Below are 14425 nucleotides of genomic sequence, written 5' to 3'. Positions count from 1 at the left end.
TGGTGGCCGAAGTCGTTCTCCGATGACTCGTGCCTTACGGCCCAGTCGAAGGCGTACTGGGCCTCGCCAGACTCGTAAGACTCGTCTGATTCTTCCGAGTGTCTCTGGAGGGTGGAATACGAAGAGTAGGTCTAAGTTGTAGGTCTGATTTGTAAGGTTATTTTTCATTTTAGACATATCTATACATTCTCAGACGTTTTCAGGGGTACATTCCTATGGTCTTTAACATGAGAGAGAGAGAGAGAGAGAGAGAGAGAGAGAGAGAGAGAGAGAGAGAGAGAGAGAGAGAGATATGAGAGAGAGAGAGATTATACTCTGCTGGCCGTCTAGACTAACCGTGGATAGTAGAAAACAAGCGGTTGATATTGCTTAATGAACACCTCGTAAGATTATATGTCTAGGGAAGTATATCTCCATATATTTACTCTTATACTCTACTATATATGGAATTATATTCTCGTATATGACAGCCAATGTATTTACTCTTGTATTTTACAGTGTAGGACGAAATATATTACCTGTGGACGGCGGTAAATATATTCTTCACTGCTGCCAGCGGCTGCCAAAGCTGCCAAGCCCAAGAAGATTAAGACCTGAAATACATTAAATCACGATCAGAAATATTTTCTATTCGGTGGCAATTTCTTGCCCAGGGATCGATTTCGGGATGAAGACATGCACCGACCTTATGAGATAGGATTTTCTTATCTGAATACGTTTGTTTCATGAGAACAAATTTTTTTAATATTATTTTTGGGGGGAAATCGAAAGAAATGAGGATCACACTGTACCTTAACGTGCATCTTCCTTGATTTCCAGGTATTAACTGACTTCCTTAGAGGCTTATTCTAACTTATATATAAACCCCGCCGTGTTTTACCAAGCAACGGTCACGCCCACTTTTTCCAAGTCGAGAATTCACGTATATGTTTTTTCCCCCGATTTGAACATCGAAATGGCGTCACGGGTCTCGAATGTAAACACAAAGCGTTTCGCAAATGCAGTATCTGGAGTGAAAAATTTCCATATTAGGCCGAACTTCAAAATTCTTGACACTAACAACGATTTTAACACAAAGTTTATTGATCTTCGTTCAAAAGTAACTTTTTGGGTACAGAGAAAAACTCCAGATGCGTTTGTTCCGATTGCAGTAAGGCAAGTTGATCTTTAGGAAGCTTTTTTTTTATTATTTGACTCTAGAAATATTTAGCTCACTGTACGAAATCATTGCGTGGATTTGCATACGTGACCTAAATCGTGGTAAGGGTGATTTTCCCATTATTATTGATATCTAAATATTATTTTCTATCATTACTGTATTATTCTGATATGAATTTTTTATTTTGTTCGTTCGTATCTTAATTTTCCTTATTATTTTCAGAGAAATGAATTCGAACGTATCAGCCTTCATGGACTTCACAATAAATTCGCGAACGTATTGGCCTTCTTGATTTCACAATAAGTGCGCGAACGTTGCAGTCTGACTTCACAATAGATTCGCGAACGTTCCAGCCTTCTTGAACTTCACTATAAATTGCGAACGTTTCAGCCAGCTTTAACCTCACAATAAATTCTCGAACGTTTCAGCCCCTTGGCTTCACAATAAATTCGCGAACGTTTCAGCCTTCTTGTACTTCACGGTAAATTTGCGAACCTTCCAGCCTTCTTGGACTGCAAAACAAATTCGCGAACGTCTCACTCTTTACAGCGTTGCCACATTTTCATCCATTTTTCCACTATGCCATATCATAACAAATACCAATTAAATTCTCGAGTCTGTTAAAAACTTGATTAAAACAGTTTTTATTTTTTAAACTGATTAACTGCAATAATTTTATTAGACTTCCAAATTTAGTTATGCAAGACTTATCTGGCAAATCTGGAGTCTTTTATAGCAAACAGAAATTATGGAAATGACTGAACACGGAAATTTTATGAAATTCGTTATGATGGGAAACGAGGGAATAATATTCCACGCCGTTCCAGATGACGCAAAAGAATAGAAAAGACGGAAAAGAGATCATTTATAATGTTTTATATTTAACAATTATTAACATTTCCTTAAAAAGAGTAAAAAAAGGGGGGAGGAGCTTTAAGAGAGAGAGAGAGAGAGAGAGAGAGAGAGAGAGAGAGAGAGAGAGAGAGAGAGAGAGAGAGAGTAGGTTTCGTAAACATTGCTCGAGATTTCTTTAGTTTATATTAACATTCCAAGGCCAAGATTAGATCACGCTCGTTTTCACTTGCTTCTGTTCAGAACAGTAAAGAGACACACACACACACACACATATTATATATAAATAATGTTTGCCACACTTCTCTCTCTCTCTCTCTGATGAAAAAAATTAAAATATAAAATCTTTTTAGTGTTATGTTCTTTTTATTTTGGCAGAAAAAAAAAAACATTTCACAGACACACCTCAAGAAATATTACCATCAGCACAAAAACACAAGACATTTCAATTCAGACAATTTCATTCTCTCTCTCTCTCTCTCTCTCTCTCTCTCTCTCTCTCTCTCTCTCTCTCTCTCTCTCTCTCTATTTATCCATCTATCTATCTATCTGTGTGTGGTGAAAATATCATTAAAATATTGAATATTTTCGATATAATTTTCTTTTTTATTTGGGCAGAAAAAGAAACTTTACAGCCAGCACTAAAACAAGGCATTTCCTTCCTGAAATTTCTCTCTCTCTCTCTCTCTCTCTCTCTCTCTCTCTCTCTCTCTCTCTCTCTCTCTCTCTCTCTCGTGAACAATCATTAAAACATCCAATTTTTTAAATGAAATTTTTTGTTTTGTCTGGAAGGAAAAAGAAACTTTACTACTAAGCACTAAAACGAGGCATTTCCAACATGAAATTTCATTCTCTCTCTCTCTCTCTCTCTCTCTCTCTCTCTCTTCTCATTATGTCCGTTTTCAACAGACTCTCGGCATCAATCACGCTTTTCTTTTGGACATTCAACACAGAAAAAAAGCGAGAGATAAAGACACCTGCCTTTCAAAATTGAATTGCAACGCTGAACTCTTCGACAGATACTTGAAGAAAGGTCATCAATCATGAAGGAGCCCAGCTCTTGTTTATTGGGAAATGAGGGTGTGGAACGGAGGAAAATACGATAATAATAATAATAATAATAATAATAATAATAATAATAATAATAATAATAATAATAATAATAATAATAATAATAATAATAATAATTTAAAAAAAATATCCACAATTATATATAAAAACATATTTCTATGTAAAAATATAAAACAAAGACTTTCGAACACCTGAACGGTGTTCCTCATCAGTGTGACGTCACACTGATGAGGAACACCGTTCAGGTGTTCGAAAGTCTTTGTTTTATATTTTTACATAGAAATATATTTTTATATATAATTGTGGATATTTTTAGACAATTTGTTTTCACGGAACTGTGAATTTCTTAACAATAATAATAATAATAATAGCAGGATAATCTCTAAAAATGTACCTTGGAGAATGAACAGGTGACACATTGGGATTATTATTATTATTATTATTATTATTATTATTATTATTATTATTGTTATTATTATTACTGGGTATTAGAAGGACGTCCAGAATAGATGATTTTATATGTATCTACATCAATATATACCAATATACCTATATATATATATATATTATATATATATATATATATATATATATATATATGTGTGTGTGTGTGTGTGTGTGTGTGTGTGCACGCGCGCGCGCGCGTGTGTTTGTTAGTTTTGAGAGAGAGAGAGAGAGACGAGAGAGAGAGAGAGAGAGAGAGAGAGAGAGAGAGAGAGAGAGTTCTCCAAGAAGCTGGTTTTTACGCACAAAAAAGGCTAATAAACTTTTTTACCCTCTGTTTTACCCCCTGGACTAAAACCACCTGGGCACAGGTCAGGTAGGTAGGGGAGCTTCTTGCCCTTGAATACCAGAGGCAGCTTTCGCCATTGCAAAACATTCAAGAGATTCAGATTACAGGGAGTAACCTTAGCAAAAGTATTGCCCCACTCAGAGAAAGTTTAATTTTTCCTCCGATCGAAATTAGCATTTAGCGCTTGTAAGGTATCAATAACACACATGCGCGAATGGGTATTTATGTTTACACGAATGCTGAACTGTTATGACTAATTGGTTTCGCGGTTTTTTTGGGCTGCCAGGCCAAGTACCGGGTGGGCACATTCGGACATTTACCAGCCATTTAAAAGAGGGAGTTGGAGTGGTTGGAAAGCAAAATAAAGATCCAGAGAATAAAGCAGATGAAATACAAGGGTCTAAAGGTAAAACTGAGAGAAACCCACACACTTGTAATGTGAAGAAATAGTCTGAGAAGTTGGACAGCAAGACTGAAGAGAGAAAGAGGGAAGGGAGATGAACAAAAAGGTTAAAATTTTTTGTGAATCTGGGGGCCAAATAGACGCTGCTTACGCCCTTCAGTAAAGCTTACAGTGCAGCACCTCTATTCTGCTATATTCATTTGAATATTTAGATTTGAAAAAAAGATAAGTAACGCCTAGAATTACCTTACAAATGCAATAAGGAGAAATATAAACGATTCAAATATATTTCAAAATACAAAACAAAAATACAAATAACGCTTAGAATTACTTTACAAATGATAAAGTAGGGAATATGACAGTGCAGATAACATCATTCAAAATGCAATAGATCAAATTATGTGTCTCGCTATAGAAGGGTCCCTTGCGGAGCAGCCCCCGAGAGCAAGTCGTGAAATTGCAACTGCAGAAGTCCAAACGAAAATGCAAAGCATGGCTCCTCTAATGCTATTTGACCTTGCATTTTAATACATTTTTATCCACTTACTTTATTATTAGTGAGATCTCTTTTTGTATTTCCGTTTACTTTTTATTCTTCCTAATGAACATCATAATATTCTTTAGAAGCTTGAATTTCAAGTCAGTGGGCTTGGTTCATATGAAGAGGGTTCATCTTCTGAATAATAATAATAATAATAATAATAATAATAATAATAATAATAATAATAATAATAATAATAATAATAATAACAATTATATTATTATTATTATTATTTTTTTTTTTTTGCTCTATCACAGTCCTCCAATTCGACTGGGTGGTATTTATAGTGTGGGGTTCCGGGTTGCATCCGTGCCTCCTTAGGAGTCCATCACTTTTCTTACTATGTGTGCCGTTTCTAGGATCACACTCTTCTGCATTAGTCCTGGAGCTACTTCAGCCTCTAGTTTTTCTAGATTCCTTTTCAGGGATCTTGGGATCGTGCCTAGTGCTCCTATGATTATGGGTACGATTTCCACTGGCATATCCCATATCCTTCTTATTTCTATTTTCAGATCTTGATACTTATCCATTTTTTCCCTCTCTTTCTCTTCAACTCTGGTGTCCCATGGTATTGCGACATCAATGAGTGATACTTTCTTCTTGACTTTGTCAATCAACGTCACGTCTGGTCTGTTTGCACGTATCACCCTATCCGTTCTGATACCATAGTCCCAGAGGATCTTTGCCTGATCGTTTTCTATCACTCCTTCAGGTTGGTGCTCGTACCACTTATTACTGCAAGGTAGCTGATGTTTCTTGCACAGGCAAAAGCCCTCCACTGGAGCCTGTGCAAGAAACATCAGCTACCTTGCAGTAATAAGTGGTACGAGCACCAACCTGAAGGAGTGATAGAAAACGATCAGGCAAAGATCCTCTGGGACTATGGTATCAGAACGGATAGGGTGATACGTGCAAACAGACCAGACGTGACGTTGATTGACAAAGTCAAGAAGAAAGTATCACTCATTGATGTCGCAATACCATGGGACACCAGAGTTGAAGAGAAAGAGAGGGAAAAAATGGATAAGTATCAAGATCTGAAAATAGAAATAAGAAGGATATGGGATATGCCAGTGGAAATCGTACCCATAATCATAGGAGCAGTAGGCACTATCCCAAGATCCCTGAAAAGGAATCTAGAGACTATTATTATTATTATTATTATTATTATTATTATTATTATTATTATTATTATTATTATTATTATTATGATAAAAATAATATTCTTTGGAAGCTTGAATTTCAAGTCAGTGGCCCCTTTGGTGGCCTTGTTTCATATGAATTGGGTTCATCTTTTGAATAATAATAATAATAATAATAATAATAATAATAATAATAATAATAATAATAATAATAATAATAATAATAATAATAATAATAATAATAATAATAATAATATCAGGAGAGGGATCTTCCAGGGCGACTCACTGTCCCCACTACTCTTCGTAGTAGCCATGATTCCATGACAAAGTACTACAGAAGATGGATGCCGGGTACCAACTCAAGAAAAGAGGCAACAGAATCAACCATCTGATGTTCATGGACGACATCAAGCTGTATGGTAAGAGCATCAAGGAAATAGATACCCTAATCCAGACTGTAAGGATTGTATCTGGGGACATCAGGATGGAGTTTGGAATAGAAAAATGCGCCTAGTCAACATACAAAAACAAAAAGGCAAAGTAACGAGAACTGAAGGGATAAAGCTACCAGATGGGAGCAACATCAAACACATAGATGAGACAGGATACAAATACCTGGGAATAATGGAAGGAGGGGATATAAAACACCAAGAGATGAAGGACACGATCAGGAAAGAATATATGCAGAGACTCAAGGCGATACTCAAGTCAAAGCTCAACGCCGGAAATATGATAAAAGCCATAAACACATGGGCAGTGCCAGTAATCACATACAGCGCAGGAATAGTGAAATGGACGAAGGCAGAACTCCGCAGCATAGATCAGAAAAACCAGGAAACATATGACAATACACAAAGCACTACACCCAAGAGCAAATACGGACAGGACTATACATACACGAAAGGAAGGAGGGAGAGGACTACTAAGTACAGAGGACTGCGTCAACATCGAGAACAGAGCACTGGGGCAATATCTGAAAACCAGTGAAGACGAGTGGCTAAAGAGTGCATGGGAAGAAGGACTAATAAAAGTAGACGGAGACCCAGAAATATACAGAGACAGGAGAATGACAGACATAACAGAGGACTGGCACAACAAACCAATGCACGGACAATACATGAGACAGACTAAAGAACTAGCCAGCGATGACACATGGCAATGGCTACAGAGGGGAGAGCTAAAGAAGGAAACTGAAGGAATGATAACAGCGGCACAAGATCAGGCCCTAAGAACCAGATATGTTCAAAGAACGATGGACGGAAATAACATCTCTCCCATATGTAGGAAGTGCAATACGAAAAATGAAACCATAAACCACATAGCAAGCGAATGCCCGGCACTTGCACAGAACCAGTACAAAAAGAGGCATGATTCAGTGGAAAAAGCCCTCCACTGGAGCCTGCGCAAGAAACATCAGCTACCTTGCAGTAATAAGTGGTACGAGCACCAACCTGAGGGAGTGATGGAAAACGATGAGGCAAAGATCCTCTGGGACTATGGTATCAGAACGGATAGGGTGATACGTGCAAACAGACCAGACGTGACGTTGATTGACAAAGTCAAGAAGAAAGTATCACTCATTGATGTCGAAATACCATGGGACACCAGAGTTGAAGAGAAAGAGAGGGAAAAAAGGGATAAGTATCAAGATCTGAAAATAGAAATAAGAAGGATATGGGATATGCCAGTGGAAATCATACCCATAATCATAGGAGCACTAGGCACGATCCCAAGATCCCTGAAAAGGAATCTAGAAAAAAACTAGAGGCTGAAGCAGTCCAGACTCATGCAGAAGAGTGTGATCCTAGAAACGGCACACATAGTAAGAAAAGTGATGGACTCCTAAGGAGGCAGGATGCAACCCGGAACCCCACACTATAAATACCACCCAGTCGAATTGGAGGACTGTGATAGAGCAAAAAAAAAAAAAAAAAATAATAATGATAATAATTATAGTCTTTGGAAGCTTCAATTTCAAGTCATTGGCCTCTTTGGTGGGCTTGGTTCATATGAATAGCGTTCATCTTCTGAATAATAATAATAATAATAATAATAATAATAATAAAATAATAATAATAATAATAATAATAATAATAATTATAATTCTTTGGAAGCTTCAATTTCAAGTCATTGGCCTCTTTGGTGGGGGCTTGGTTCAAATGAATAGCGTTCATCTTTTGAATAATAATAATAATAATAATAATAATAATAATAATAATAATAATAATAATAACAATCGGATGTCGAATTTCAAGTCAATGGCACCTTTGGTGGGCTTGGTTCATATGAATAGGGTTTATCTTCTAAATAAAAGCAACAACAACAACTACAATTTAATAATAATAATAATAATAATAATAATAATAATAATAATAATAATAATAATAATAATAATATAATAATAATAATAATAATAATAATTTGTTAAAAAAAGGATTTTTTTCAACTTTATAAAAACCCGTTTATAGTTTTGAACTCTTGTCTTCCTTCTAACCTCAGCTTGAAGCAAGTTCACGGAAGGAAGTCTGACTGATTTATATTCTGAGTGGGGAATCAGCGTTTTGACTGGAAGACTTGTTCAATGAATATCTTGGTAACTGAAAGATTACGAGGTCATTACGAGTGGCTGATGAATTTAATCAATAAGATCGTAGGAGAATACACAGCCATATTAATGTGTGCGTGTGTGTATGTGTGTGAGTGTGTGTGTGTGTGTGTGCGTGCGCGTGTGTATTCACACAATCTTAGTTAATTCATCTGCCACACACAATGGACTTTTAATTTCCGAATTCCAGGAAAATTGCGGAATAAGTCCTCCTATGAGAACACTAACCCCCAAAAATATCGTCAAGTGTATTTCGGTGGTATGAATACCTTCTTTCTATTTTTCCGTAGCATCCCAACTTTCCAGGTGTATTATCCGTAAAATTTATCAGCTGAAATACCCTTTGAAGGCATTGCAGTAAAGCCCATAGCTATAAGATTCATTCTCTAAAATAAACTAAAGGTAAAAGAACGGTTTATGCCTCCCTCTTTTTTTTTTTAAATAAATGAGAAGATAATTGCCTTTAAAGCATACAAAAAAAAGTTCCTTCATTTACAGAATTACAATTTCTCGATTAAAAAGTTAGGACACTAAACACCTCCGACCAGGTTTAGAAATCTCTCTCTCTCTCTCTCTCTCTCTCTCTCTCTCTCTCCTCTCTTCTCCTTCTCCTCTCTCACCTCCTTCTCTCTCTCTCTCTCTCTCTTTGTCAAAAGGTCGATATTTGGCGAAGTTTTCGTAAAAATCCAAAAACAACTCTCTTACGTACTGGTCCTAACAAACAAAGTGACTAGCTGAAATATAAATCTTTCGTTCCTGTTTCATGGAATAATTGTCGTTATGGACCTATGGCATTAGGCAAAATGTTCATCCTGCCTGCCTTAGGTAATATTTTTATAGTTATGCTTATCATACAGTTCTAGGAGATTTATTTCAAGCATAGAAAGAGGAAACTTGAAATAATATACGAAGGAAAATGCTGAAGTTATGGGTACGAATACCGTACGGTTCCGAACTGAATAATCGTCAAAGAACGATGAGAGAAAGGAGATTAAGAATTCGCAGTAAATACCTGAATTGCACCGAGAGTATTAGAGAGACCACAGGCCACTCTTGAGAAAGAAAAGCCTGAAACGAGGGAAACTTGCCTCAGCCCGACGCGGCGTCGTAATCCGAAATGATTTCCCAACTTGTCTCGGGACGTCAAAACGAAGGCAGCAACTTCGACATGGAGTTGCGTGTCTGTGCAACACCTCCACTAAAAACTGGAATCATACTGGCCGATAGGTGGCGTTCTCCAGTCGAGCCTACCAACTATATAAACAAAAGCTGGCGCGACTTCAGAATACAAGCAGTTTGTGACAGATATTCATCATGAACATGAAGGTTCGTGTTGGTCTGCAAGCAGAAGTTTCTCGTCTCAAGTGATACAGTGATTTATTCAAATCTTTCATTTAAATCGCATCAATTTCACTATTTATTTTTTATAAACCTTCATAGCTTCCCGTCATGCAGGCTGCCGTTATTATTTACGACCTCCAGTTTAATATTTTCCACCATTACCAATAGTTGCTACATGAGTGTGTTATTATTATTATCGTAAAACAACCAAGCTGCATCTCTGTTTGTGAAAGCAGAAATCGAAAAAAAACTGTAAAAAACTTCACATGACAATATTTTTCAACTGACAAGCTTATTTACCGTTCCAGAATCCACTGATACCAAATCAGAGGTTTTTCTAAATGAGTTTCAGACCTTTTCAGTTTTTCAGTGCTAAAATGACTACTGACAAACCTGGCATTGTACAGCACTGATAATTTCTGTCATATGCCAAATCAGACATTTTTTCCTGAATCAATATCATACCTTTTCAATATTACATTGCTATATGACTCATGACATATTTGGGCTTGGCAAGGTGGATTAATAGTTTAAGTCATATGTAATGAATATCTTTTTATTTCAACAGCTCCTAGTCATCCTCAGCTTGGCAGCTGCGGCTCTTGCTGAAAGCAGGGAGAGAGGATACGTCTACGGTCCTCCTCAGGTACGTTTGATAATTCATCAGGTGTCTTTACTGAATCAGTTTCAAATGGTTTGAAAGGTTTCTACGTGTCTGTCAAAATAACAGCTTACAGGGCTGGTCAGTTGCAGTCCCCTGATGCTGATTCATCAGCACTGGGTAAAATTGGGTTGAATTTTCCAGAGACCCTTCAGATCTTCGTCCGAAGAAATTGTCAGGCCTGCCAGCAGCGAGGAATTCGTTGTTTTCCGTGGAAGCAGTGAGGAATTCGTTAGGCCCTCAAGCAGCGAGGAGTTTGTCCGTCGCGGAAGCAGTGAAGAATTTGTACGTCGGGGGAGCAGTGAGGAATTTGTCCGCAGAGGAAGCAGTGAAGAGTTTGTTCGTCGTCGTGGAAGCAGTGAGGAATTCTATAGGCCTGCAAGCAGCGAAGAATTCGTTCGTCGTCGCGGAAGCAGTGAGGAATTCTTTAGGCCTGCAAGCAGCGAGGAAGTGTTCAGACCTGCAAGCAGTGAGGAAGTCTTCAGACGACCAGCAAGCAGCGAGGAAGTGTTCAGACGACCAGCAAGCAGCGAGGAAGTGTTCAGACCAGCAAGCAGCGAGGAAGTGTTCAGACCAGCAAGCAGCGAGGAAGTGTTCAGACGACCAGCAAGCAGCGAGGAAGTGTTCAGACCAGCAAGCAGCGAAGAATTCGTTAGACCACCAGTCTACCGTCCACCAAGAGTAAGTACAACGCTACTTTTAAAAACAGTTTTACATAGTACACGGCTTAAGAAATTAAGTAAAATGGAAAAGAATCTTCCTAAAATACATTTTTTAATCTATATAGTACGCAACTTCCTCTCCACATATCAAATTGAAAACATGAAAGCACCTTTGATGTTAAATTAATGTATATTTTCGCCCAAATATATTTGTTTGTTTACAATATACACAGCATCCTCTGAAGAAGTGTGCAAGATTAATGAACGAAAGCATCTTTGAAGTTAATATTGGTGTATATTTTAATCCCTCATCTGGAGCGGAGTATATTTTCTTATACTTTTAACATGTTTATTGTTCCTATGCCTCTGTAAACATAATATTACAATAAGCAAAGATTCCTTTATGCAAGACTTCTACGGATTAACATTAAACATTTCTACTCAGGCATCATCTGAAGAAAGGTCTGTCGAGTCCTATGAATCGACAGAAGCCCAGTACGAGTTCGCCTACGAGGTGGAACACGAGCCCTCGGGCAACGACTTCGGACACCAGGAACAGCGCGACGGAGACGAGACCCACGGATCATACCACGTCCAGCTTCCCGACACCCGCCTCCAGAAGGTGACCTACTACGTCGAGGGTGACTCGGGATACGTCGCTGATGTCAGCTACGAGGGCGAGGCCCAATTCCCCGACTCCTACGAATCCTACGAGTCCAGGTCACGCGAATCCGACGAATCCTTCGAGGCTCCAAGACCCGTCTACGTCGCTCCAGTGTCTCGTGAATCCGACGAGTCCGCTGAGGCTCCAAGGCGATTCTACTTCGCTCCCGAATCCCGGGAATCTGACGAATCCTTCGAGGCTCCCAGACCCGTCTACTCTGCTCCTCTTTCAAGGGAGTCAGACGAATCCAGGGAGGTCCTGCGCTATGCTCCTCCAAGGCCCGTCTACTCTGTTCCGGATTCCGACGAGTCCTTCGAAGCTCCTCGTTACCTTCCCCCGAGGACAAACTACTTCGTCCCTGACTCGAACGAGTCCAAGTAAATGATGACGATTCGAGTGGAACGACTTTTCTCGCGGATGTTTATTCGCTGATATGATCAGAGCTTGGAAAATTGCCTATTCCTTCTTATTTATTTTTTCATATTTATTCCAATTCGATATTTAATCGCTTCTATTGTATGCTACGATTAAAATAAAGCATTATCTAGATATTAAACTTTATGTAGCCTTGATTTCTAAGCTTAGGAATTTTCTACATATGTATGTTTCCCTAGATTCTTTTCATAATTGAAAGCTATAAATGGCAAAAGATATCGGTTTGGTTCCAAAAATGAAGGCTCTGTTCATCAATTACTCGCCAGACATCAATCACAACAATAAATAACTCAGAGCACCAGATAATAACAGCAATGACAAAAATCACCTGTATCGTCAAAAGTAAATGCAAAGAAAACTTTCAATACTGAGGCTTGAGAAATTATATATATATATATATATATATATATATATATATATATATATATATATATATATATATATATATAGATAGATAGATAGATAGATAGATAGATAGATAGATAGATAGATATAGTATATATATACATATATGTATATATATATATATATATATATATATATATATATATATATATATATATATATAGATATATATATATATATATATATATATCATATATATATATAATCATTTTATCAAACAGAGCAGACAACCTATTCAAGCATTTATGAATACACCATCTATAAAACTAAGAAAGAAATCTAAGCCTCTAAAAATAAACATAATTTTAATTAAGTATAAAAAAAAATTATACCACGAAATAGGGCGTGTCTTGCCCTTGGGCTTAATATCCCATTCAATTGACCTCCTTTGCTTTGGGTATTCGACCTGACTTTGCTCTGATTTTGCTTTCCATTTTTTGTGCCCTTGGTGTGGAGCCTGACTTTCCAGCACCAGTGGGATTAAATTGCTTAAGTGATAGTGAGTAATGCAGTTTTAAATAAGAGTATATTTTGTGCCATATATAACTACAATAGTGTATTTAACCATAATACATACTATGTAGCTATAACAGTATATCTAGCCTTATACGTAAGCATTATACACATACAGAAATTAATAGTCTTTGTATAAGCAACTGACATTATCATAAAAAATTTACACAAGTATGCACCTTCGCAAACTGGGAAAATAACAACAAAAACTGAACAGAGAGAGAGAGAGAGAGAGAGAGAGAGAGAGAGAGAGAGAGAGAGAGAGAGAGAGAATACAAACAAGTATTCGTCTACACACATTAGCAAGGTAAGGTAAAAGAGAGAGAGAGAGAGAGAGAGAGAGAGAGAGAGAGAGAGATAAAATACGAACCTGTATTCTTCTACACACATTAGCAAGTTAAGGCAAAATTGAAGAGAGAGAGAGAGAGAGAGAGAGAGAGAGAGAGAGAGAGAGAGAGAGAGAGAGAGAGAGAGATATGAGGCTGCTTTTACATACCAAGTCTCCTAATGGCTTGTGAAGTTCTAATGAGGACAGACAGACTCCCTCAACAGCCCTTGTATTAGAAAGTGTCGAAACATGAATAAACTTTCTCTACGTGAGTCAGAGGATACAGTCTCATTATTAATTTCCTGATTCGTTCCAATTTTGTTTTAATTTGTCGATTTGCTGTTCTTTCGAACTGACTTTATCACCTGGTTGTGCTTAAGTACAAAACTTTTCTTTCACTCCTACTTTATCAATTTATCCATATAGGGCCTTTACCAGAGATATATCTGAAGCATAATCTGTCAACTTTCTTTATTATGTAACTTCTATAAAGTTTTTTTAAGAAGATTTTGACGAAACCATATACCTCTTTTCAACTATATTCTCTAGGCTTTTTTTAGCTGGCGGTAAAAATCCTCAGTCGATAATACTATATTTTCTCTAAATTTACTATACAGAGATCCCATCTCGACAAAGAATTAAAGATATTAGTTTCCAGGTAAAGATACCAGTGAATTTTTCACTAATTAACGTTAACAAATAATTGATCTAGCGATGCTATAACTAATTCCTACCCTAGTAATGCTTTTAAAGTCAAACATTGATTTGCACTAAATACTATTTAACTGATTTAACTTTGAACAATATTTTCCTTATACATAATGACTAAATAGTTTATTAACTCTATCAG

At 37.2% G+C, this 14425-nt stretch overlaps 2 protein-coding genes across 2 annotated transcripts in view; one reads left to right on the top strand and one right to left on the bottom strand.

The window, feature by feature from the left end:
* The window catches only part of LOC135226864 (pro-resilin-like), a 1582-nt gene extending 744 nt beyond the window's left edge, over positions 1–838 (bottom strand). Inside the window, exons 1-3 of the mRNA XM_064266558.1 lie at positions 792–838; positions 519–593; positions 1–104 (exon numbers count right to left, since the gene is read on the bottom strand). The exon at positions 1–104 is cut by the window's left edge and continues 744 nt beyond it. Coding sequence (XP_064122628.1) covers positions 1–104; positions 519–593; positions 792–803 — 191 coding nt within the window. The 5' untranslated portion in view covers positions 804–838. The remainder of the gene's footprint in view (positions 105–518; positions 594–791) is intronic.
* An 8977-nt stretch (positions 839–9815) lies between these two features.
* Positions 9816–12443, top strand: LOC135194878 (uncharacterized). Its single transcript, XM_064221071.1, has 4 exons — positions 9816–9892; positions 10476–10553; positions 10713–11249; positions 11676–12443. Exons 1-4 carry the CDS (start codon positions 9881–9883, stop codon positions 12273–12275), a joined length of 1227 nt encoding a protein of 408 aa, XP_064077141.1. The 5' UTR covers positions 9816–9880; the 3' UTR covers positions 12276–12443.
* Positions 12444–14425: the final 1982 nt, after the last annotated feature.

Source organism: Macrobrachium nipponense, chromosome 15, assembly GCF_015104395.2.
Source record: "Macrobrachium nipponense isolate FS-2020 chromosome 15, ASM1510439v2, whole genome shotgun sequence".
Classification (NCBI taxonomy): domain Eukaryota; kingdom Metazoa; phylum Arthropoda; class Malacostraca; order Decapoda; family Palaemonidae; genus Macrobrachium; species Macrobrachium nipponense.
Note: the sequence above shows the minus strand (reverse complement) of the source record. Positions and strands in the feature narration are given on the sequence as shown.

What these genes read in the sequence shown, in the direction of transcription:
- LOC135194878 (XM_064221071.1), top strand. An exon ending in ACGTCTACGGTCCTCCTCAG is followed by an intron (nt 10,554 to 10,712) that starts GTACGTTTGATA and finishes TGAATTTTCCAG; the next exon opens with AGACCCTTCAGATCTTCGTC. An exon ending in CAGTCTACCGTCCACCAAGA is followed by an intron (nt 11,250 to 11,675) that starts GTAAGTACAACG and finishes ATTTCTACTCAG; the next exon opens with GCATCATCTGAAGAAAGGTC.